Source organism: Nothobranchius furzeri, chromosome 6 (assembly GCF_043380555.1).
Source record: "Nothobranchius furzeri strain GRZ-AD chromosome 6, NfurGRZ-RIMD1, whole genome shotgun sequence".
NCBI classification, from domain to species: Eukaryota; Metazoa; Chordata; class Actinopteri; order Cyprinodontiformes; family Nothobranchiidae; genus Nothobranchius; species Nothobranchius furzeri.
Window position 1 is genome coordinate 36,417,184 of NC_091746.1, and position 25,967 is coordinate 36,443,150.

The 25,967-nt window shown below is 44.4% G+C and overlaps 1 protein-coding gene across 4 annotated transcripts in view; it reads right to left on the minus strand.

Annotated features, from left to right (window-relative positions):
* Window positions 1-25,626, minus strand: part of syk (spleen tyrosine kinase) — a 63,606-nt gene extending 37,980 nt beyond the window's left edge. The window contains exon 1 of one of the 4 annotated variants that reach the window (XM_070552164.1): window positions 25,521-25,626. In XM_070552164.1, coding sequence (XP_070408265.1) covers window positions 25,521-25,564 — 44 coding nt within the window. In that variant the 5' untranslated portion in view covers window positions 25,565-25,626. Of the gene's footprint in view, window positions 1-1,159; window positions 1,206-9,012; window positions 9,127-23,226; window positions 23,247-25,520 lie in introns of those variants that run through there. The other 3 variants (XM_070552168.1, XM_070552167.1, XM_070552165.1) reach the window with 3 other exon arrangements.
* Between the last annotated feature and the right edge of the window lie 341 nt (window positions 25,627-25,967).

Sequence of the window (25,967 nt, forward strand, 5' to 3'; positions counted from 1 at the left end):
TACAGAAGACATGCCTCTGTCAGTGTGCCCCAGAGCAGCTGTGGCTACAAAGTAGCTCATCACCACCAGGTTGTGAATGTGTGTGTGAATGGGTGAATGACTGATTGTGTTGTAAAGCACCTTGAGGAGTTCCTCAGTTGTGACTTAAAGAATGGTTGTGCAGTGCCTGGTGCACTGCACAACTGTAGCGTTGTGGTTTTAGGCTCTTTTATGAAAGAGGAACCATACTACGAATTAATTCGGAATATTAATTTTTAATAAATCAACCATTGTAAACCATTACGCTTTGGTCACTGGACCTCAGGGACCTGCTAGGGGTGTAGACACTGAGAGGACCACCAATGTATGATGGTGCTTATCCATGAAAAACACTGCTACCTACAGTAAAACATGGTGGTGGTCCCATCATGCTGTGGGGCTTTGTGGCCAGTGCAGGGACTGGGAATCTAGTTAAAGTTTAAGGACACACGGATTCTACTCAATTTCAGCAGATCCTGGAGACAATGTCCAGGAATCCGTGACAAAGCTGAAGCTGCACCGGGGCTGGATCTTTCAACAAGACAATGACCCTAAATGCTGCTCAACATCTACTAAGGCATTCATGCAGAGGAACAAGTAGAACATTCTGGAATGGCCATCTCAGTCCCCAGACCTGAATATTATTGAAAACCTGTGGTGTGAGTGAGAGCTGTCCGTGTTCAGAAGCCTTCAGCATCGGACTAATGCTAAGCATAATTCTGCGCACACGAAGTGTTATGATTCACCCCTTTTTGTGTTTGTGTTTAACTTTTTCTCTGTTGTTTTTTGTTCAGGTCAGCTGCAGCTCCTCTCAGGAATCCTCCCCTTCCCTGTGAACCTCCTGGAGTGCTGCAGCTGAACCACATCATCTTGATTGCCCTTACCCTATTTCAGGCCACTGCTGCCAGTCATCAGTGTGGAGTTGTCTTTGCTGAGTTGTACTTGTATGGATTGAGTTTGGTTTTGGTTTTTGGTTCCCACAGTCAGTGGAGGAGGTTTTGTTTATTAAATCTTTTTTGAACTCTGGATAAAGGATCTTTATTCCTGCAAATGGGTTACTGCAGAGGCAAACCGTGACATTACAACTCCACCAAGATGTCTGACCCAGCAGGAAGAACCCAGAGACAAGACCCTTCCTTACCTGCCTCTGGTGAGAGTGCTGCAGGAGAAGCCAGCCTTCCTGTTCTGACCCAGGAGCTCCGCAGCTGCATGTCAGGGTTGCAGCAGTTGCATGGACGTGTAGCCACTGAGACGTAATTTTGGGGGGGGGACGGGTGGGACATGTCCCCCCCACTTTTTCAAAAGGCAGTTTTGGTCCCCTGCACTTTTTTCCGTCCAAAATCAATGTTACGCTCCATTAAATGGATTTGGTTGAGCACTAGGACCGAAACGGAAACCGGTTTACTATTAGACCCGCCCAAAAGCTAATCTATTGGCTCTGCTGATACTTGCTAACGTATTATTGGCTGTTGCTGCTGTCACTCAAGTTGTAAACAGTCAGAACGTGCTCACGTTGTTTTGCTAGTTTGGAGCCGCTAGGGAACACCGGTACTGAGTCACATCGTCAACTAGACGCTACATAACATTTGAATAAGTGTTCATTTGTGAGTCTTTGGTAGTTAGGCACAGCCAGGAGGCAGCATGTCAAGAAAACGAAAAGTGGATATAAGAGACTTCTTTCAAAGTCAAAACGTAAGTTGGACATGTGACACCCCTGCATTAAGCTCAGACTCACCTCCTCCTTCACAAACATACTCAAAACTAACTTTTACAAACTCATCTCCTCCACATAACTGACTCCTCAGACACAATTTGTTCGTATTATTATAATAATTATTTTTTATTATTACTATTATCATCATAATTATTATTACTAGTAGTAGTAGTAGTAGTAGAAGTGTAACTTCAAAACTTTTATCATTTAACTTTATTGTAAACTTATCTATTGCAATGTATATTTTCACATTAAAAAGCTCTGAAAAATGAACAGTATCATCATCGTCAACAGATTTTTTTAAGCTTAATGTCAAAGATGTACACTTTTCATTAGATTTATCTTATTTTTTCCATTTATTTTTTGTGTGTTGAAATGCAACAACTGTTTAAACACTTTTAAGGGAAAAAACATATTTAATATGTTTTTATACACTCAAATGTTAGGGTGATGATCATGTGTAAAACATTAGTTCAGCATGTCCTCTAACACAGCAAATGAACAAACGGCCAGATCTCAGGAGAGACCGTTTATGTATAAATAATTTTTATACTTTTGACTAGGCCTGGGAAAGAAACAAATTTTGCTGGACGATATTTTGTCCAACAAATTGTTGATGATAAACGATATTGTCAACATTATCTAGACCAAAATAACCACTAATATAATGTTAATATATCATAATAATGCAAGTACACCCTTTAAAATGCAACAAATAAACCTTCATTTAACATTGAAATGTCCAGAACCAGAACTTCTAAATGAATAAAAATAACAAACAAAAATTGAATAAAAAAGGAATCTCACTCCCTGTTAGAAAATGTTGCACCAAAAACAATAAAAAAGACCCAAAAACAATAAATACAATGGCCTATCCATTGTCAACAGCCAAAACTGCACTTCAATAATGATAATAAATAAAAATAATAATAGAGTTGTACATTTTTTAACTTTGATATATATATATATATATATATATATATATATATATATATATATATATATATATATATATATATAGAGAGAGAGAGAGAGAGAGAGAGAGAGAGAGAGAGAGAGAGAGGATGGAAAAATTATTGAGATGGGCACGTGACGTGTCAAGGGGTCTTTACATAACACCCCCCACCCCAAATCCGCACAAGCCTGCTGTGTCCCCCCCCCCACTTCTGAAATCAAAATTTCGTCCCTGTGTAGCCAGACTGGAGCAAGCGCCTGCTCCCCCTCGACAGGTTCGTTTGGGTCGTCCTGAAACTTTTTCTGGTACCGCAGAGGATTGTCGACCATTCCTCACCTCCTGCCGGCTCCATTTTGACTTTAATCCAAGCGAATTCCCCTCGGAGCAGAGCAAGGTGGCTTTTGCCTTGAGTTTCCTGACGGGCAGAGCCAAGAGGTGGGGACTGGCTGAGTGGGATCGTGGAGCGGAGGTGGTTCGTTCCTTCCGGGCCTTTTCCACTCAACTCCTCGTGGTGTTTGATCCCTCAACACCGCACCGCGCGGCTGCTTCTGAGCTGCTCCGGCTCAAACAAGGAGATGACAGCGTAGCGTCCTATGCAGTACAGTTCCGGACGCTGGCGGCAAGCTCCCGCTGGCCTGATGATGCACTGGTCGACGTCTTCCTTCAGGGGCTCTCCAGCGAGCTCAAGGACGAGCTAGCCGCGAGGGAGGTTCCTGAGGAGCTGGAGGATCTTATCGATCTGGCTGTACGCATCGATCGGCGGAGGATGGAGCGCCTTCATGATGAACTCCGCCCACTGACTTCTTCACCTCGTCCTCACCCGATTTCTGTGAGTGTTTCTCACCTGGGCAGTGACGCCCCGCCCTCGGAGCCCATGCAGCTAGCGGGTCGGGTGTCATCCTTTTCTCCGCCCTCACGACCACCCACCAGTGTGCGGTTGACATATGGGACGAGACACGGTGAATATGACACCCTTATTGACTCCGGCTCTGATGGGGATCTGATGTCCCAGGCAGTGGTAAGCGAACTTTTGATTCCAGTCGAGGAGGTGTTTCCTGCATTGTCCATCCATGCCGTAAATGGTTCCCTTATCCACAAGGTGACTGCACGCACTGTTCCTGTCACTGTGACGGTCTCTGGGAACCACACAGAGCGGATGTGTTTTTTTGTGGTTGACTCTTTAGTGCCTCCTGTGATCCTGGGTTACCCCTGGCTAAGCAAACACTGTCCCCATATTGACTGGGTTTCTGGCCGCGTGTTGACGTGGAGTCCTTTTTGTTTATTGAACTGTTTGTCTGCTGCTCCTGTTCGCCCTGTTTCTAGCCAGCCTCCCTTGGAACCACCTGACATCAGTAATGTTCCCCCCGAATATACAGACTTGGCTGCAGTGTTCAGTAAGGTTCGTGCTAAGAACCTGCCCCCTCACCGTCCTTACGACTGTGCTGTGGACCTCCTTCCTGGTGCTCAACCTCCTAAAGGCCGTCTCTATCCTCTGTCCATCCCTGAGACAACAGCCATGGAGGAATACATTCAGGAGGGCTTACAGGCAGGCATTATTCGGCCATCCTCATCACCTGCGGGGGCAGGGTTTTTCTTTGTGGGCAAGAAGGATGGGGGTTTACGGCCGTGTATTGACTACAGGGGTCTGAATAGCGTCACGGTTCGTAACACTTACCCCCTGCCTCTCTTGCAGTCTGCCTTTGACCAGATTAGAGGGGCTCGGGTGTTCACTAAGCTGGATCTACGGAACGCTTATCATCTGGTGCGCATACGGGAGGGGGATGAGTGGAAAACTGCTTTCAACACCCCGTGCGGCCATTTTGAATACCTGGTGATGCCTTTTGGACTGACAAACGCACCAGCTGTGTTTCAGTGTTTTATTAATGATGTGTTGAAGGACATGATTAACAGATTTGTGTACGTCTATCTGGATGACATTTTAATTTTCTCCCCAGACCGTAAAACACATGTGCAGCACGTCAGGGCCGTTCTGCAGCGCCTACTTGAGAACCAGCTCTTCTGTAAGGCTGAAAAGTGTGAGTTTCACACCACCAAGACTAAGTTCTTGGGGCATGTGATCACGCCTGGAGAGGTACAGATGGACTGTGACAAGGTCAAAGCGGTTCTCGAGTGGCCTACACCTACTGGTCGGAAGCAGCTTCAACGCTTCCTGGGGTTCGCCAACTTCTACAGGCGCTTCATCAGAGGTTTCAGTGGCGTGGCTGCACCCCTCCACAGACTCACCTCGGCTAAGGTACGTTTTGTCTGGGACACTGCTGCCGACATGGCCTTTGCCGAGCTCAAAAGACGGTTCTCTGCGGCCCCTATCCTGACCCAGCCTGACACCTCCAAGCAATTCATTGTGGAGGTTGATGCGTCTGAGTCAGGGGTGGGTGCTGTGCTGTCACAGAGAGCGTCTGATAATAAAGTACATCCCTGCGCATATTTCTCCTGCAAGCTCACTCCTGCAGAGAGAAATTACGACATAGGGAACAGAGAGTTGCTAGCTGTTAAGCTAGCACTCGAAGAATGGCGCCACTGGTTGGAGGGTGCTGAGCAGCCGTTTTTGGTGTGGACCGACCATAAGAACTTGGAGTATGTACGGACTGCCAAGCGCCTTAACCCCCGCCAAGCACAGTGGGCTCTGTTTTTTGACAGGTTTAACTTCAACCTCTCCTTCCGTCCGGGCAGTAAGAACATTAAACCTGATGCCCTGTCCCGCCAGTACCAGCAGGAGGGTGAGGCTGTGGAGTCGGAGTCCACGTTCATCGTGCCGCCCAACTTGGTCCTTGGGGTCTCTCGTTGGTCCTTGGAGCGCAGGATTAATGCTGCAGTCCGAGACCCCACTACCATTCCGTCTGGATGCCCCCCGCACTGTTTGTTTGTTCCCCCAGGTTTTCGCCCGGCGGTGTTGAAATGGGGGCATTCATCACGCCTGGCCTGCCATCCTGGGGTAACCAGGACTGCCTTCCTGGTAGCGCAGCGGTTCTGGTGGCCTACGGTGTCTTCTGACGTTCGAGCTTTTGTCTCCTCTTGCCCAGTGTGTGCCAGCGTCAAGTCACCCAGAACTCCTCCGGCTGGACTCCTGCAACCTCTACCTGTTCCCTCCAGACCTTGGTCCCACATTGCAATGGACTTCATCACTGGACTACCCAACTCTAAGGGTAAGACTGTGATCCTGACTGTAGTGGACAGGTTCTCAAAGATGGTGCATGCGATACCCCTGCAGAGATTGCCATCGGCTCAGCAACTGGCGGAGGTGGTGGTGCGGCATGTTTTTCGGCTGCACGGACTTCCGGAGAACATCACCTCGGATCGAGGACCCCAGTTTGTTGCAGCTTTTTGGAAGGAGTTCTGCAGACTCCTTGGAATAACGGTCAGTCTGAGCTCTGGTTTCCACCCTCAGACAAATGGTCAAGTAGAGCGCTTTAACCAGGATCTGGAGACCACCCTGCGTGCTATGTGCCTGAAGAACCCCCAGACTTGGTCCTCTCAACTCCCCTGGGCTGAGTATTCGCACAACACCCTGGTTAATTCTACTGGCTTCTCCCCCTTCCAGGCTGCCTACGGGTACCAACCGCCTCTCTTCCCCCATCAGGAGAGGTCGGCTTCCACCTCCGGTCCTGCAGCATTTGTGAGGTGCTGCCGTCGTACATGGACTGAGTACCGTTCCCGACTGGTTCGGAACCAGGAACGGTTCACCTCCGTGGCTAACCGCCGGAGGTCTGCTGCTCCGGAGTACAAGGTGGGTGACAGGGTTTGGCTCTCTTCGGCTGATCTGCCACTGAAGGGGGGTGCCAGGAAGATGCGGCCCCGATTCATCGGACCCTTCCCCATCACCAAGGTCATCAACCCAGTAGCCGTCAGGTTGGAGCTCCCTCGGGCACTGAGAGTCCACCCTGTGTTCCATGTGAGCAAGCTGAAGCCTGAGAGACTCTGTCCCCTGCAGACGCCACCTGCGGTCCCTCCAGCTCCCCGCATTGTGGATGGCGGTCCTGTCTACAGCGTGAATAAGCTCTTGGCCTCGAGGAGAGTGGGCAGGGGCGTCCAATACCTCGTGGACTGGGTGGGTTACGGCCCGGCGGACAGGCAATGGGTCCCAGAACGCCACATCTTCAGCCGTGATCTGATCGATCAGTTTCACCGGGAACACCCCACCCAGCCGAGACGTCCGTCTGGGAGCCGGACTTTGTGAGGGGGGTTATGTTATGATTCGCCCCTTTTTGTGTTTGTGTTTAACTTTTTCTCTGTTGTTTTTTGTTCAGGTCAGCTGCAGCTCCTCTCAGGAATCCTCCCCTTCCCTGTGAACCTCCTGGAGTGCTGCAGCTGAACCACATCATCTTGATTGCCCTCACCCTATTTCAGGCCACTGCTGCCAGTCATCAGTGTGGAGTTGTCTTTGCTGAGTTGTACTTGTATGGATTGAGTTTGGTTTTGGTTTTTGGTTCCCACAGTCAGTGGAGGAGGTTTTGTTTATTAAATCTTTTTTGAACTCTGGATAAAGGATCTTTATTCCTGCAAATGGGTTACTGCAGAGGCAAACCGTGACACGAAGATGACCTGGATGATGAAGCTCAATGGTTAAAGGAATCACTGAAGCGGTGTGAAGCGCTCCTTCGCGCGTCTAGACGGTACCGTAGGAGGCGAGCTGCCATGGTTCGCCGCATGCTACAGGAGCGGGCAATCTAGGTGCGCACAGCGTCCCCCGGTCCCCTCCTTCTCCCCCTCCTCCCTGTCCGGAACTCGACCTCACCAGTCTGAAGCAGCCACCTTGTCCGTAACAAGTCCGGACCTGTTACTAGGGGCGTTGTCCGGTTAAACTACGGAAAACGTTATCCGGATGTTTGGATTCAGACACAAAGGTCTTACGGACAGAGTCCGGAACATTTCCGTTTTTCATGGCCTGTCTGAAGGGGGCTCAAGTGGGAGTGAAGTAAGTCTCTTGTAGGGGGTGACTTGCTCTTTAATGAATAGTAGACACTATGAAGGGTGTTCATGGGCATGGTTAACTTCCTGTGTGAGATAAATCTAAATTAATTTCTGTAATGAGGAGGCAAGAAACTCACAGAGAATGTCTATGGTTTCAGGCAGTCCTGCTCAGAATCCGGACCCAGTTGGACTGTATTATATAGTTAGAATAAATCAGACCACTCTGACCCGAAACTACAACCACTCAGGGCTGAACTTGATAGTTACTAAGAAAAAGCCTCTGCAAGTGTTTCCGTTTTATTTAAATAAAAACTAAAATCATGACAATTACTCTGCTTTATTTGGACTTTAATACTGAATAAGTCATTTGTTTTAAGCAAATCATGAATACTTATTGCTATAATTATTCTAAAAAAACTAGAGACAACTATTGGCATTAATAATTATGTTTCTATTATAAAACAAAACCAGTATTAAAAAAATCTATGATATAATTTTAAATAAGGAAGGAAAGTTAAGAGTATGACTCTAAAGAGACAGATCTCTAAAAATAACATGTAGCGGGGGAGGGTGCAATTAACCCATAAATAAAATCTCCTTGTAGAATAAAACAAAAATTGAATAAAACCATCTGAGTTGGTTAGAGTGAAAATAACTGATATAAATGTATGCAAGGGTCCCTTTATTAATGTTATTTAGTGCATTATTAAGCATTAAACTATTAAATAAAGTATTGATAACTTCTTAACCATATTATGTAATGCGTCACTAAGCAGACATCCCCGGCCCTTTGTCCTAAACTTCAGGACAATTAATAGTTAACAATAACAGTAACGTTAATAAAGGAGCCCTTTGTTTATTAATGTTTAATAACGTGCTCAGTAATGCTAATAAAAGGACCCTTATTGTAAAGTGTTTTCAAAATGTAAATAAGGAAAAGAAACAGCTTTTGAATAATTTCCTAATTTATTTAATAAATTTTCTGCATTGTTTACCATGACTGTCCAATCTGCTTAACCACTTTAAGTTCTTCTATTTTTCTAAAGTAAAACAAATCATAAAACGCTTGTGGAACACATACAGTGGTTTTATTTTCTGATCTTTCCTCATTTAAACAGCAACTTTAAATCTAGAAAAAACAACAGCAGCAGTGGAATAAAACAAGCGTGGAAAAATCTTTGATTTCTTCATAAAAGTAAGTCAGGCGCTGCTGACAGAAATTTAAAGCAGCAACAAGACGATACTCCACACTTACTGTGTTACAGAGGTGAGGCGGCCTCACAGTAAGATGGAACTTTTTGTCCTTCAGCTCATTTTAATGATAAAAGGCATGAAACCAGGTTCTAAGGTCAGCTAACGTGCAGCTTAAACAGAAGAAAAGCAGTAAAGAACTCACGTGTGATCCTGGTTGTGCTTCCAGCAGGAGCAGTGGGACCTTCAGTATCTGTGCTTCGTGTGCAAGAGTTCTAAAACTTCCTCATTTCAACTACTTCCTTGAAATTTTGACTCTTTTACTTCCTTTTTTTTTAAATCAACATGCTGACCAGTATGTTAGCGATGCACCAGAGAGAATATGGAAAACATCTGGTTTAAAGCAAATGTATAGTTATTATTAGGTTTAGAGTGTTACAGGTTACATTTTGTAGAATTAACTAAAATATCAAACTTTTAAACTGCATTATGTAAAAATAAAATCTATAATAATAAACTAACACAAAAGGAAGTTAATTATGCTCACAGGGGAGTTCAACCGGGTGTTAGTTTTAGTCTTAACCTTGTGGTCAATTGTGAAATAATTTGTGAGATTTAAATATACTAAATTAAATTAGTGTGTCACACATTTTAAACTCTAAATCAACACAATGATTGTGAGTCTATTGTAGAATTAAGCCTATTATAGTTCTATTCTCATACATTTTTAATATAAGATTTTAAAATTTCTACAGTTTTGAAGGAACATGATTATAAAAACCAACAGGAACAACACATTCAGACACTAAAACTAAGAAAATGTTACTGCCTAATGAATATACTGATGTGTTGTGTTGCAGATTTCCATTTTGTCTTTCTCTGCATCACCTCTGAGAGTCATCACCCATCATTCATTGCTCCTTCAGTAATTTTGACCTGACTAATTAAGAGTTAAATTGATGCATGGTCTCCATGTCCGGACCAGACTCTCTTTGTGAAAAGAGGAACTTGCATTCAAGCCAAGAGCTGTTTAAGGACTAAAGTGAAGAGCAGAGCCATGGTTGGTAAAATCACAGGAAGATTGTGCAATCCTGTGACCTTTTCAAGTTAAGAGCCTACACGCAGATTTTTGCTGCTTTTAGCCATAACACACCTCAGGTTCATCTGGCGCCATTGAACTGAGAAATGGAAAAAACTCACTGTCATCCGACCTTGTGGTCGTTTTAGTGTTACCCTACTGCAACCATGTCAAGCAGCTCACATGTCTTCAGACTAAAGGAAGTAAACGTTTTGACTTCCTCTGTGGTTCTAAGTAAGTCCATCTATATCGAAACTAAAAGTATAAACATTCTGTCAGTGCCACTGTACTTCCGTAGAAATGGTCATCTAGAATGTAAAATTAAGTAAAACTGGACAACTGGTCCAACCAGAATTGTATCATATCTATTGGTAATATCCTGTTCAGTTTGAGGAAAGAACAACAGGTAGAATTGTTGTTCTTCACATAAGAATAGTACTTGATAACTTTCTTTGCACAGCTGGAGGACTTAAAACACAACTGTCCTAATTAGATTACATTTGCCCAAATGTGATGCTGCGCCACCTTGTGGCCTGTTACCAACATTACCTACAGAAAACTAACCATACACCATCTGTTTCATGCTTTATAGCCAGAAAAAAAAAAGAATTAACTATTTTCTTTCTGAGCACACACATCAGTTAAAAAAAGGTTCATCCAATGATTGCTCTGTGGGTATTTTACATCTACAGTGAAATTCAAGAATGGCTATGTGTATTTATGAGTGTTTGTAAAGAAATATAACAGTGATAGGAACATGTTACGTGTGTGTGTGTGTGTGTGTGTGTGTTCTTGTACTTGTACTTACTACCTAATGAGGACCGTCATGAGGTTTTACCCAACAGAGTGAGGTCATTTTTCAAATTCAGGACATTTTTGGGGTCCTCACTTTTTAGAGGTACCTTTTTAGAACAAGATTTAAAAAATTGAATCAAGTTTTTTCCCAATCCCACCTGCTTGAGTCAACTCTTGGACTGGACTGAACACATCCATAACACCTCCACCTCTTCAGCCACTGACTCACCTCCCTTTGAAGTAGCATTAGAATTACTGCCTCTGCTGTCAGAAGATTCATCACTTTCCAAGTCTCTCACATCACATTTGTCTCAAGTCCTCCTACCTACATCGTTGGTCATATACTGGATGTTCACGATCCGGGCCATGGTCTCCAGTTCCTGGACCTTGATTTTACTTGGGACTTTTATGCAGCTCATTCTGACATGGACGTATTAATTGTTCATCATGTGTCTCTGCTGTAACCAATAATTATCTTCACACATTAAGACTTTCTCAGCATGAAGAAGAAGAAGAAGAAGAAGAAGAAGAAGAAGAAGAAGAAGAAGAAGAAGAAAATATCATTTCTATAGCGCCTCTCAAGATAAAAATCACGAGGCGCTTCACAAAAACAAAAAATATAAAAATTGTAAAAATATAAAAAAGCACTACGAAAATGTTTAAAAATATAGTTAAAATGAGCAAGAATAAGCAATTGCGATTTAAAAGAAAAAATGTTAAGAGAGAGAGTGAATAGGAAAGAGGGTAATCAGTGGATCCTGAGGAAGGTGGAATAGGTGGGGAGAGCAGAATAAAGAGAGAGTGGTGAAGAAGGTCATACAAAAGCCAGCTTGAACAAGTGAGTCTTCAGCTGCTTTTTGAAGGAGTCCACTGATCTCAGGCTCAGGGGGAGAGAGTTCCAGAGTCTGGGGGCCACAGCAGCAAATGATCTGTCTCCTTTGGTCTTTAGCCTGGTGTTGCACAACCAGTAGGCTTTGATCACTGGACCTCAGGGACCTGCTGGGGGTGTAGGGACTAAGAAGATCACCAATGTAAGATGGTGCTTGTCCATGTAAAGCCCTATAGACCAGAACCAGGATCTTGAAATGAACCCTGAAGTTGACTGGCAGCCAGTGAAGCTGGAGGAGAAGCGGGGTGATGTGGGTGTATTTGGAGGACTTGGTCAGAAGCCGAGCACAGGCATTCTGAACCACCTGTAGACGGTTCAGGGAGGTTCTGCTCAGACACGTGAAAAGAGAGTTACAGTAGTCTAAGCGTGAGGAGATGAAGGTGTGGACAACTGTCTCAAGTTCAGAGTGAGACAGAATGGGACTCAGCTTAGCAATGTTCCTGAGATGGAAGAAGGAAGAGCGAACAAGAGAACTGATATGAGAATCCAGGGTGAGAGCTGGGTCAAAGGTCACGCCAAGATTCCTGACGGAAGGTTTGGTGTGAGAAGCAAGCTGACCAAGAGAGTCTCTGACTTTGGGAACCAGCTTGTCTGGGGCACAGATGAGGATCTCAGTCTTATCTTCATTCAGCTGAAGAAAGCTCCCAGCCATCCAGGTTTTGATAGAGTCTAAGCAGGTGTGTAACAGCTGCAGCTTAGACATTTCATGGGGCTTAAAGGAGATGTACAGTTGGATGTCATCTGCATAAATATGGTAGAAGATTCCTTTGAAGGAGCTCAGGATGTGCTGAAGAGGAAGCAGATAGAGGAGGAAGAGTAGAGGCCCCAGCACAGAACCTTGTGGGACACCATGGGTAAGAGAGGTGTTGGAGGACCTAAACTTGGAGACGGCCACAGAAAAGGAGCGCTCAGAGAGATATATTTATTTACATGCCCACTAAGTGTCTCCAAACAGATACAAATGAAGTTTCACACATTTCCTCTTTCATGCCAACCACTGATAAGTGTGAAGCTTTGCCTGGAAAAGATGATTGCCAGGATTTTGCACACACAGACTCGTCATACAGGAGACCATTGGCTGCAGTAAGAAACCTACAGAGATGTACTACTAGATGTCTCAGGCAGTCTGCAGAAACCAATGTGATACCCGCAAATCCCACCAGTCTAGATTGAAAACTTAAGCACTGATGAATGCAGCACAAGAGTACTACCAGTCAGCATACTACTAAAGATTCTGCAAAAGTACCACTGTTATGGAAATTTTATGTTCCATTATTTTTTGATCATTAATCCTGAAAGCATTCTCACACTCAGACACACACACACACACACACACACACACACACACACACACACACACACACACACACACACATGCACACACACACACACACACACACACACACACACACACACTGTCTCTCTCACAGACTCTTTTCTTATCTCTTGTTCTTGTACCTGTATAAATAAACTCTGAGAGCAGAGGCTCTGGGCAGTTGCCTGTGAGCTCCTGCCTATCATTGCAATTTCGTGACTTGTCTGCTTATTGTCTCCTTTTCTCTTCGACTGCAGGTATTGGGTAATTGATAAATTCTCTAACATAATTTGGTCCTTCGAAAGCCGGGGTCCCGAGTTCACCTGGCGGCGCCAAGAGCCAACGCCGGAGTACTGTCGACAACCTGAATCTCCTCCAGCACTGAGCTTTCGCTGGGAGGTCGGTGTGAGGTTCTTGACGTCACTGGGAGACATGCGGATGAAAATCTGCTTCAAGCTTGCTGGTTTCACCACATTGTTGATGTTGGTGCTCACGTTCATGGCCCTGCACTTGGGCCGCCTCTCAGCACCTGATGGAACGACTGGGACAGCAGCATCTGACGGGAATACTGGAAATGAATCTGGAACGATGTATTGGGGCTCCTCCCTGGCCACACACCTACATGACAACGTAACCTGCACCCACCTGGGTTGAAGACCCCCTGGACGCAACTACGACAGGACACAGCGAAGAAGAGATGCTGGAAAATGATAACTGCTTCAATCACCTGCACCCAATCTCCAACCTGGTTTCACAGTTTAAGGATCAGAAGGACTTTTTGGGACAAGATCAGCTCCCTAACAGCTGGACAACCACCTCAATACACCATGGAAGGACCCTGATGTCTCCCTCTTGAGAAGTTGAACTGTGCGCTTCACATCCTGAACTCTATTCTTGCATTCCAGACCTGGACTTCAAGGAACTCATCAACTTAAGACTGAAACCGTCCTGTTCAATGGATGAGGACTCTAACCTTCCAAACTATTCTTCAACTGGGACTCTCAGTCCACGGACAAGCCCTTTGATGAAGAACGCCTGGTTTGCCTCAGCATCTGCCATAGTTAGAGCTGCATAAATTAATATTACATGTTCATTATTTCCTCATTCACAGAAATAGTCGTGTGCAACCTGTAGCTTTAAATTCATTTGATGTTTCAATAAACTACTGATTTTTTCGGTATATTGCATGGTTTTCCCAACCTTTCCCACTCTCTTTACAGGAACTGCCATAAATTGTAGAAGTGTTGCATCACAGCAAATTCACATCAATATGTATGAAATAGCTCTTCTTATGTTTATGATGGTGTTGATTCAACTGATTTTCATTATCTCACTTATATCTGTGTAAACTGCTGTTTGATGTTATTGCCAGTTGTGTTGTCTCATTGTCTTATTATTTTATTTGTTCTTTATTATTTTACTTATTTGTTCTTTGTTTTGTTGTTTCCTTTTTGTTTGATTATCCTATTCGGATAAACAGGAGGGATTATGTTATGGAAATTTATGTTCCATTATTTCTTGATCATTAATCCTGAAAGCACTCTCACACTCAGACACACACACTGTCTCTCTCACAGACTGTCTTTTCTTATCTCTTGTTCTTGTGTTCATAAACTCTGAGAGCAGAGGCTCTGGGCAGTTGTCTGTGAGCTCCTGCCCCCCATTGCAATTTGGAGACTTGTCTGCTTATTGTCTCCTTTTCTCTTCGACTGCGGGTATTGGGTAATTGATACATTCCCTAACAGCCACAGAGACAGTCCAGCACATGATAGCAGAAAGTATGATGCAGGCAGTCAAAGTGCACATGGAGTGCTATGACCAAAATGTTGGTAGGGTGCAGCAACATCTGTGCTGAATAAGGATCAAAGGTTCTTCTTTAAAAGAGGAAAAAATTGCCTTGTTAAAGAGTAAGTCACTCCAAATCACCATTTTTTTTTGCTGATAAACTATATAAATGAGTGTCCAAATGTGCTGTAGACAAATGCAGTCAATAATTCGGCACTTTAGTGCATCTTAGATAAAATTTAGATATTCAGTCTAAAACTGTCAGCGATGCACCGTCGTCAGGCAAAAAACTCAGCACTGCATTTGAATTGAAATCTGCCATCGCTATTGGCTAAGAGGTACACTATGATGTTAGATGGTACATTATGATGTCACAATGTCGTGAGTGTGTGTATTTGTTAGAGGCTCCGCCCTCTCGGTCTGCTAGGCAACAGCATTTGTTGCATTTTTCAAACAGGAAGTAGGAGTTGAGTAAGAATCTGGCAGGGGGTGATTTGCCCTTTAGAGATCCTGGAGGCCTTTCAGTTCCAGACCAAGATCATCATGACCAAGTTACACTCCCTCCTAAGCCTTCTAACAAGGTCAGCTATTAGAATAGAATAGAATAGAATAGACTTTATTGATCCCACAGCGGGAAAATTCAGTTGTTACAGCAGCACCAACACTTAAGAGAATAATTTGAAGAAAAATAAAAACAACGGTATATGTATGTATTGTGTTTTACAACATGCTTTCAACTCTGTTCAGCACTAGCTTTTAGCCAAGAAACTTTTTAATAAATTAAAACCCTGCTCTTTACTGTTTCATAGGAAAGTCTCAGATTGGGGTGAAACAAAACTCAAACTTAATCTTCACTTTCTTAACTCATCTCCTTTGGACTCTGCTGAGACTTTTAAATACCTTGGTGTTTGGCTGGAATCTAACTTATCTTTTAAAACTCATGCGCAAGTAACTACAAATAAGCTCAGTTCATGTCCTAAAATACTCTATCAATCTATTAACTGTTTTAATTATACATTAGAAAGAGGATAGCCACACAGCTGCTCCTGCCTACTCACTACTGCACTATGCTGACATTATTTACCAGAACACCACTGCCACCTGTCTGCACTCTATAGATGTGGTTTATAACAGTTTCTGTTGTTTTGTTTTTCGTTGTCCTTTTAGGACACGTTGTTGTATGATGTACAGACAGTTATCCTGGTTTGCACCTTCTGCTAGGACACAGTTTCATTGGTTTTTGTTTATTTTTAAAAGTTACTACTTTAACTATCCAGACAAGCTATATCTTGTGCATTACCACTCACTATATAGTCTATAACACAATGACCAGCTCTTTTTTGTTGTTCCCCGAGCCAAAAGACAGGTTGGGGAATATGCCTTCTGTTACAAAGTGCCGTATGACTGGAATAATCTCCCCTTATCTATCCACTCAATTTCATAAATTAATATGTTCCAAAGGGCACTGGCTGATCACCTTCGGAACAGTTGCATACGTTACAAATAATGTTTGCATGTTGTATAAAAGTCATGTGGTTGTTTTCTATCTTTTCTGTTGTAGGGTTTGTGCTGTGGCGGGTGGGGTTGAGCATTGTGAGCCGGTGTGTATGTGTGATGTGTCTGTTGCTGTGTTGTTTTTCCCTTTGATTTGATTGTTGCTCTGCTGTCTTAAAGCTGCTTTCCGGAGTTTTCCCCTTTCAGAAATGATGTATGATTTTTCAGAAATCCGTAAAAGTGATCATCTCATCATGTACTGTGATTAAATGTAAGCAATACGTCTTCTTTTTTTTTTTTTTTTTTTTTTTTGCTAAGCACGCCCCCTGCCCCACAGAGCTCCGTGCAATGGGAAACTGAGCACCGGCTAGAACTAACCAATAGTGTTAGACTACCCTCTCCCTGGGCTTCCACCTTACCGTGGTGGAGGGGTTTGAGTGCCTCATTGATCCTAGGAGCTAAGTTATCTGAGGCTTTCTGCCTCTGGTAGGGTCACCCGTAGCAAACAGGTTCTAGGTGAGGGATCAGACAAAGAGCAGCCCGAAGACATCTTATGATGAATTATATAAATGGAATCCGTGTTCCCTCGCCCGGATGTGAGTCACCAGGGCCCCCCTCTGGAGGCAGACCTGGAGGTGGGGCACGTTGGCAAGCGCCTGGTGGCCGGGCTTTCACCCATGGAGCCCGGCCGGGCTCCCACTGAGAGGCGCCCAGCAGGGGTGGGCATACTAGTTGCCCCCCATCTTGGTGCCTGTACGTTGGGGTTTACCCCAGTGAATGAGAGGGCAGCCTCCCTCCGCCTACGTGTGGGGGGACAGGTTCTGACTGGGGTCTGTGCTTATGCACCAAACAACAGTTCGGACTACCTACCCTTTTTGGAGATCTTGGAGGGGGTGCTGGAAAGCGCTCCTTCCGGTGACTCCCTCATTCTGCTGGGGGACTTTAATGCTCACGTGGGCAACGACAGTGAGACCTGGAGAGGTGTGGTTGGGAGGAAAGGCCCCCGATCTGAATTCGAGTGGTGTTTTGTTATTGGACTTCTGTGACAGTCATGGATTGTCCATAATGAACACCATGTTCAGACCAACACATTCTCACACCCAAGGCATCAAAATATGACGCGTGTGACCAAGCGTCAATATATGATGGTTTGGGACACCCCAGCGCGTCAAGAGACGATGAACAGGGAAACGCTGGGTCACGTGGCTCCGCTGGCACCACTGTTTGACGCGCGCGGTCACACAGACATTATTTGACTATTTAACCTTCTCCTCACCCCAATCCTAACCTTCAGGTCCATAAACTGTGACCTCAAGGTTAGGATTGGGGTGAGGGGAAGGTTAAATAGTTCACAAGTAGTTCTAATGTCCGTCTCACCATCGGCGTCGGATACCGACACTCTGGGACGGTGCGTCAGCTGTTTGTCCCTGATCGTCGTCTCCTGACGCACTGGGGCGTTCCGAATCGTCATATATTGACGCTTGGTCACATGCATCATATTTTGATGCCTTGGGTGTGAGAATGTGTTGTTCAGACATAAAGGTGTCTATATGTGCTCTTGGCACCAGGATACCTTGGGCCGCAGCTCGATGATCGACTTTGTTGTTGTTTCATCTGACCTGCGGCCGCATGTCTTGGACACTTGGGTGAAGAGAGGGGCGGAGCTGTCAGCTGACCACTACCTGGTGGTGAGTTGGCTCAGATGGTGGGGGAGGATGCCGGTCAGACCAGGCAGGCCCAAACGTATCGCGAGGGTCTGCTGGGAACGTTTGGCAGAGTATCCTGTCAGAAGGAGCTTCAATTCCCTCCTCCGACAGAACTTCCAAAATGTTCCGGGGGAGGCGGGGGACATTGAGTCTGAATGGACCCTGTTCCGTGCCTCCATTGTTGAGGCGGCCGACCGGAGCTGTGGTCGCAGGATCATCAGTGCCTGTCGTGGTGGCAACCCCCGAACCCGCTGGTGGACACCAGCAGTTAGGGATGCTGTCAAGCTGAAGAAAGAGGTCTTTTTGGCCTGTGGGATTCCAGAGGGAATTCTGCTTGGGAATTTGTACCAGGCCCTCTGATACGGGCTGTTAGGTCCCTGCATGACCGGTGTCAGAGCTTGGTCCATATTGCCGGCAGTAAGTCGGGCTCGTTCCCAGTGAGAGTTGGACTCCGCCAAAGCTGCCCTTTGTCACCGATTCTGTTCATAACCTTTATGGGCAGGATTTCTAGGCGCAGCCAAGGTGTGGAGGGCATCCGTTTTGGTGGCCTGAGGATCAGGTCTCTACTTTTTGCAGATGATGTGGTCCTGTTGGCTTCATCAGAACGTGATCTTCAGCTTTCACTGGAGCGGTTTGCAGCCGAGTGTGAAGCAGCTGGGATGAGAATCAGCTCCTCTAAATCTGAGACCATTGTCTTGATTCGGAAAAGGGTAGAATGCCTACTCCGGGTCAGGGATGAGGTCCTGCCCCAAGTGGAGGAGATTAAGTATCTCAGGGTCTTGTTCACGAGTGAGGGAAAACTGGAGCGTGAGATAGATAGGCGGATTGGTGCTGCGCCTGCAGTGATGCGGGCATTGTATGGCGTTTAAAGCGTGCCACAACCCGTGCACGCGCATTGGGTCCACAGCGCGCGTGTGAACGGGACTCGCGAGCGCAAATATACATGGCAGCGCGCGTGTGAACGGGACTCGCGAGCGGAAATATACATGGCGAGAGGTCATTTGTGCACTGAGAGGGAGCAAACTGTGTCTGTGAGCGCACAAGGATGTGCACAAGTGACAAACCTGCGTGCGCGCGTTGTCAACGAGCACACGGCAGAGGAAAACGTGCGCGCGCGGCAGCCTCTGTGCGCGCTCTGCAGCCTCTCTGCGCGCTCGGTTTCTGACTCCTGCTCGCTCGGCTGTAAGGGCTTTTGGCACTCTGGAGGCGTGGCCTGTGGCAGATCTTCTCTGTCCTCTGATTGGTTAGTTTACCCCGCACTTTACCCTCTATCTATATAAAAAAGTCTGACATTCAGTAGTTGCTGGCATAGCTCAGCTGGGAGAGTGGGTGACTCTCGCCCCGGAGGATCCAGGTTGAAGTCCGGGCAAGGAAAATGCAGTAGCTGTCATGTTAATTTTTCTTAATTTCAGGTATTTTACAGTTGTGACCGTTCAACTGTCATTAAACGTCCGAATGTTTGCTGGGCAGTGTTTTAAAAAGTGCACATAAGCTAGATGGTTTTAACCATATAAAATTACATTTTTTGTGATACTGGAAAAATACATACTGAAATAAAACTACTGATTGAAAACTTTATGACTGTGGTTGTACAATATATGACTCACTAATACACTGCAAACTCCCTTAGAGTGGGGCTTCCAGAGAGAGAGAGAGAGAGAGAGAGAGAAGAGAGAGAGAGAGAGAGAGAGAGAGAGAGAGAGAGAGAGAGAGAGAGAGAGAGAAGTTCTTGCCTCATTAATGTATTGTTTATTTTTTTCAGTATTTAATTGACAAATTATCCTTTCAAATAATTAATTGATGAGTTACATAATTGTCCATTTAGAATTGTTGAATGGACTGAGTCAAGTTTGGTGCACTTTATATATTTCAAAACATGTTTTTTTTAATGATGCATATAAATAATTTAAATGTTAATTTAATGAAATATTTCTATTTTTTCATTACCTCACCCTTGTTTTGACAAAAACGGAACCTTGCTGGATAATATCATGGAGAAACTATTTGTTCACAGTTCATGGCTCAGTGAGGATCTGTGTAAAGGAGGAGATACTCAGAAATCTGTCTGCAGATAGTTACAACCCAGACTGGAAGTGGTGGGCTGTAATAAGAAAGGAGACCAAACAGAGGAGTGGGGGTTCAACAACTGATTTATTTAACAAAAGTAAGGATTTACTAAAGCAAGTTAGTGAACAGAAAATGGCCAGTGAGGACTCTCCACCACACAGGAGAGACCCAGTGAAAGCAGAAAAACAGTAGGCTTTGTAGGCAGCACCATACCCTGAGCCCAGGTGCCTCCAAGGCTGCTTAACGAGCTGCCTACAACAGAAGAAAAACACAATTAAACACAAATGAAAACCCAATGAGACGGTGGGGGCATCACAACACGTTCAGGACTACCCAAACACCAGTAATTCTTGACTGCACTGATCTGCTTTAGTAAATCCTTACTTTGGTTAAATAAATCAGTTGTTGAACCCCCACTCCTCTGTTTGGTCTCCTTTCTTATTACAGCCCACCACTTCCAGTCTGGGTTGTAACAATCTGCAGACAGATTTCTGAGCATCTCCTCCTTTGGTATACAGATCCTCACTGAGCCAAGTACTGTGAACAAATAGTTTCTCCGTGATATTATCCAGCAAGGTCTTGTTTTTGTCAAAACAAGGGTGAGGTAATGAAAAAATAGAAATATTTCAATAAATTAACATTAAAATTATTTATATGCATAATAAAAAAAACATGTTTTGAAATATATAAAGTGCACCAAACTTGACTCAGTCCATTCAACAATTCTAAATGGACAATTATGTAACTCATCAATTAATTATTTGAAAGGATAATTTGTCAATTAAATGCTGAAAAAAATAAACAATACATTAATGAGGCAAGAACTTTTTAAACTTGAACATACCTACACCCACAAGTCTATTTTTACCTGGTTAAAACCATCTAGCTTATGTGCACTTTTTAAAACACTGCCCAGCAAACATTCGGACGTTTAATGACAGTTGAACGGTCACAACTGTAAAATAATATCACAGGAATTAGGAAAGAATAATATGACATCAACTCTATGTTACTTGGCCAGACTCGAACTTGGATCCTCCAGAGTGAGAGTCACCTGCTCTCCCAGCTGAGCTATGCCAGCAACTGCTGAACGTCAGATTTTTTTATATAGATAGCTAGAGTGTAAAGTGCGGGGTAGACTAACCAATCAGAGGATAGGGAAGATCTGCCACAGGCCACGCCTCCAGAGTGCCAAAACTCCTCACAGCCGAGCGAGCGGAATTAGGAACCGAGCGCGCAGAGGCTGCCGAGGGCGCAGAGAGGCTGCCGCGCGCGCACGTTTTCCTCTGCCGTGTGCTCGTTGGCAACGCGCGCACGCAGGTTTGTCACTTGTGCACATCCTTGTGCGCTCACAGACACAGTTTGCTCCCTCTCAGTGCACAAATGACCTCTCGCCATGTATATTTCCGCTCGCGAGTCCCGTTCACGCGCGCGCTGCCATGTATATTTTCGCTCGCGAGTCCCGTTCACACGCGCGCTGTGGACCCAATGCGCGTGCACGGGTTGTGGCACAGGTCTGACGCGAGAGCATTGTACTGGTCTGTCGTGGTGAAGAGAGACCTGAGTCAGAAGGCGAAGCTCTCGATTTACCGGTCGATCTACGTTCCTACCCTCACCTATGGTCACGAGCTTTGGGTAGTGACCGAAAGAACGAGATCGCGGATACAAGCAGCCAAAATGAGTTTTCGCCAAAGAGTGGCTGGGCTCTCCCTTAGAGATAGGGTGAGAAGCTCGGTCATTCGGGGGGGGGCTCGGAGTAGACCCGCTGCTCCTCCACATCGAGAGGAGCCAGTTGAGGTGGCTCGGCCATCTGGTCAGGATGCCTCCTGGATGCCTCCCTGGTGAGGTTTTCCGGGCATGTCCAACCGGGAGGAGACTTAAAGGTAGACCCAGAACACGGTGGAGGGACTATGTCTCTCACCTGGCCAGAGAACGCCTTGGGATTTCCCCGGAGGAGCTGGCCCAAGTGGCTGGTTAGAGGGAAGTCTGGGCCTCTCGCCTTAGGCTACTGCCCCCGTGACCCGACTCCGGATAAGCGGATGAAAATGGATGGATGGATGGATGGATGGATGGATGGATGGATGGATGGATGGATGGATACCACTTATTTGCTTCAAATTTAAGGAATACCTCGGTTGATGCAGAGTTGATGAACTTTTCACAAACAAGTAAGTCTCTAAAATATAAAAATATGAAAACACAACATGACATGAGAATAATACTCGTAAAACAGCGTGTTTTAGCTCCGTTTGTCGGCTAAGAAGCACATTTATAAACAGAAACATGAAGTTGCGAACAAACAGAGGAATAGACTTTTTGTGTGATATGCTTGCCAGCCACTAGATGGTGCCATCAGATAAGAGGAATACTCCAGAAAGAAGCTTTAATCTTTATCCTGTCATGACATTGTGGATGACCCTCTCGAAAATGATATGGTTCATCTCAAAAGGTTAATCCTACCTATAAAGATATGTTAATAAATAAATAAATAATATACACATGCAGTAAGCTAGTTTTGTAACCTTTGACTACTAAAAACCATGAATAGAAATAATAAACATGGGTTCCAGGACTAAGCAGTATAATGTAAGGGACACAAACATACTATATCTCCGGTATTACACAAGTATTGAACACATACTGATGTAATGTCCAGAAATGGTCGGTTTTCACCTACAGACTGACCTACATGCCATCGGCCAGCTGCAGACATGAATCTGCCTCTGTGCCTCTGTTAATCTTCCATGTTACAGGAAAAGATTCTACACTGCATGTTTACACTCATATTGTCAAGACTTCAACATCATGTTCCCTTCTCAAGGTCCTTCTGTGCCAAGCCTGTCTGCTTATATAGGCCGGACTGGATTGTTATAAGAGTGACTGTTTTCAGCTCATATGAGGTAATCATTCGTGAAATGGAATAATAATAATAATAATAATGTCTTGATTAATCTGTGCTTAAATCAATAAGGTTGATTACCCTGTGCTTCAATTACTGATGTTTGAAATGAATGTATTACATTGAAAGATTATATATATATATATATATATATATATATATATATATATATATATATATATATATATATATATATATACATATATACATACATATATACATATATATATATATATATATATATATATATATATATATATATATATATGTATATATATGATCATCAGTAATGTTTGATATGACAAGGCAATCATCATCTACACTCAGACACAAGGTTCATTACAGATAAATTAAAGTTAAGTTAAACGTCATGACGCAGACATTTCCTTACCCCAAATCAGAGCATCCTGTATCTGAAGGAAGGCGTGATGTTCTGAGGTTTTCTTGTTAACACCCCTTAACATGGCACGTTCCAATTGGACAAGAAATCATAATGAGAATGTTAAAACAGAGCTCACTTGACGGTGAGTCAGTTCTAGAGAAAGCTACAGAACAGCCGTATGAAGTGAAACCTCTTCAACCCAGAGCTTTTGACAAGCTGTCAAAAACCCTGCTAATAGCTGTCTACAGCTGACACAGTAAACGGTTCCTGCAGAACAAAGCTGATACTGTTCCAACTCCCTAACTTGTCATGTTTTTAATTGTATGGAAAATAAATTCTTACTTTTTATAAACCTGACTCTCTTCTTGAATTAATACGAAGTGTCGTACAATCCCTGAATAAACAAAGAATTCTAAATCTTCTGGTTAAACATTCAAAGACCAATCAGACTGGATTTCCACATTTATATGGAAATTCACATCACATTGGTCAAAGTGTAGGGTAGTATATTAAGTTTTAAAAGCACACAAATAATACATACAATAATTACTACGTTACACTGAGTATTACATGTATGTTATTGTGTAACAGGATAATGCCAGTACCAGTTAAACTGAGGGATGAATGACCTACGGTAGCATTCTGTTTTACATCCAGAATGTCTCAGTCTGCCTCTGAAGGAGCTGTCCATGGTCTCCACAGTAGAATGCAGAGGGTGGGAGTTTGTTTTTTTTTAAGATGGAGGTCATCTTCCCCAGCATCCTTCTTTCACACGTCTCCTCAACTGTATCCAATGGGCAGCCCAGAACCAAGCTAGCTTTGTGAACTAGCTTGTTAAGTCTCTTCCTGTCTCGGTCAGAGCTGCCTGCACCCCAACAGACCACAGCAGAGTGGATAACAGAGCCAACCACAGAGCGATAAAACGATATTTCCTCTGAAGAACCTCAGCCTCCTCAGGAGGTGGAGGCAGCTTTGGCCCTTCAGAGCATCTGTGTTGTTGGACCAGTTCAGTTTGCTGTTGTGTCTGCTCCCTGGATGTTAACTGGTGAGTGAGGGTGGTATTATGGTACTTATTGAGTTGACATAGTCTTGAATCCATGTATAATATACACTAGAAAACCTAACATAATAAAAGGAATTTGCTGTGACAGAATCAGAAAACATGATAAATTAATGACACTAGCTGACACTAAAATCAGTAAGAAAAAAGGGAACTCATTAGATCTGAATAGGAAAACCAGGAAACCCATGTAGCAACACAAGGGAAGCCCTACCCTAGCACCACACTGCAGACTCATACAAGGCTCATAATTTAACAAAAGTTAAATAACTTCTGCTCACACAAGTATTACAAGTGTGAGATATGATGACAATGACAACTTCCACATTTTCCTTTGGTCAAATGGGCTGCATGGTGGCGCAGTGGTTAGCACTGTTGCCTCGCAACACGAAGGTCGCAGATTCGAAACTCGGCTGCGACCTTTCTGCGTGGAGTTGCGTGTTCTCCCCATGCATGCGTGGGTTTTCTCCGGGTACACCGGTTTCCCCCACAGATCACAACATGCCCTATAGGCATGTTATAGGCATCATTAAAAAAAATTGAAAGTCGCTTTGGGTAAAAGCGTCTGCTAAGCACATAAACATAAACATAAATGTGATAAAAGCTGCAGGAAAAGACTGCTTCCATTTTACTTAGAAGAAGTTACAAAACTGGCTTTTTTCTTAATTTCATAATGTAGCACACACACATCCATGATTATTGTTAATACATGATTATTATATACATTATTCTATTCTAAGCAAATGTGTTGTCTTTGTGGCTTTGGACAGATGATGATGATGATGATGATGATGATGATGATGATGATGATGATGATGATGATGCTGTTATGCACGGTTTATACTCCACATAGTGACACTGGACCAGTGTTGTCCCAACAGACTACCCCTGACGCTAGGCTGTAAGGATGCTGTCTCACAGCAGGACTCAGACTTCCTGGTCCATCCTGTGACAGCATGCGGACTAGCAGAGCTACATGACAGGTCCTGCTGCAGCAGGACAGTGGTAGTTGTCTTGTGGGTCTGAGCTAACAAGCTAACTGTATGATAAGCCGATCATGCAGGTCCTGCTACCGAAGGATCGCCTTCAACTTGCCCCGTTTTCCTTCTGCATCAGCTGCCACTAAGACGCTACAGCCGGGACAAGTAGCTCGTTCAATAACAAATCCCACATGATAGACTCTTCCAGCCCTTTTTAATCTGCTCTCCGAATGCCGCGCGACCGATCCAAACAGGCTACTGACCTTCGGATGTGCAGTCCATGTGAGTTTGTTTTCTGTAAAATCATTTCTCCGAGATGAGCTCGCTTTAGTGCCGCGAATAGAACAGTACCCCCCCCCCCCCGACACACACGCGCGTGCACGCACGCACACACACACACACAGGTGACGTTAATAAATAAAGAACAGAAGGGCAGATTGTGTGCAACTCCAGGCACATTCTCTCGTTACGTGATAATAAAATAGTTACTTTTGTAAATAAATGGTGTGTGTGTGTGTGTGTGTGTGTGTGTGTGTGTGTGTGTGTGTGTGTGTGTGTGTGTGTGTGTGTGTGTGTGTGTGTGTGTGTGTGTGTGTGTGTGTGTGTGTGTGTGTGTGTGTTTCAGCAGTAATTTCTTTAAAATAAATGATCAGATATTTCTGCGTTAAACTGACGGACCAGCAGAGGGCAGTGTGGCTGCATTATTGATT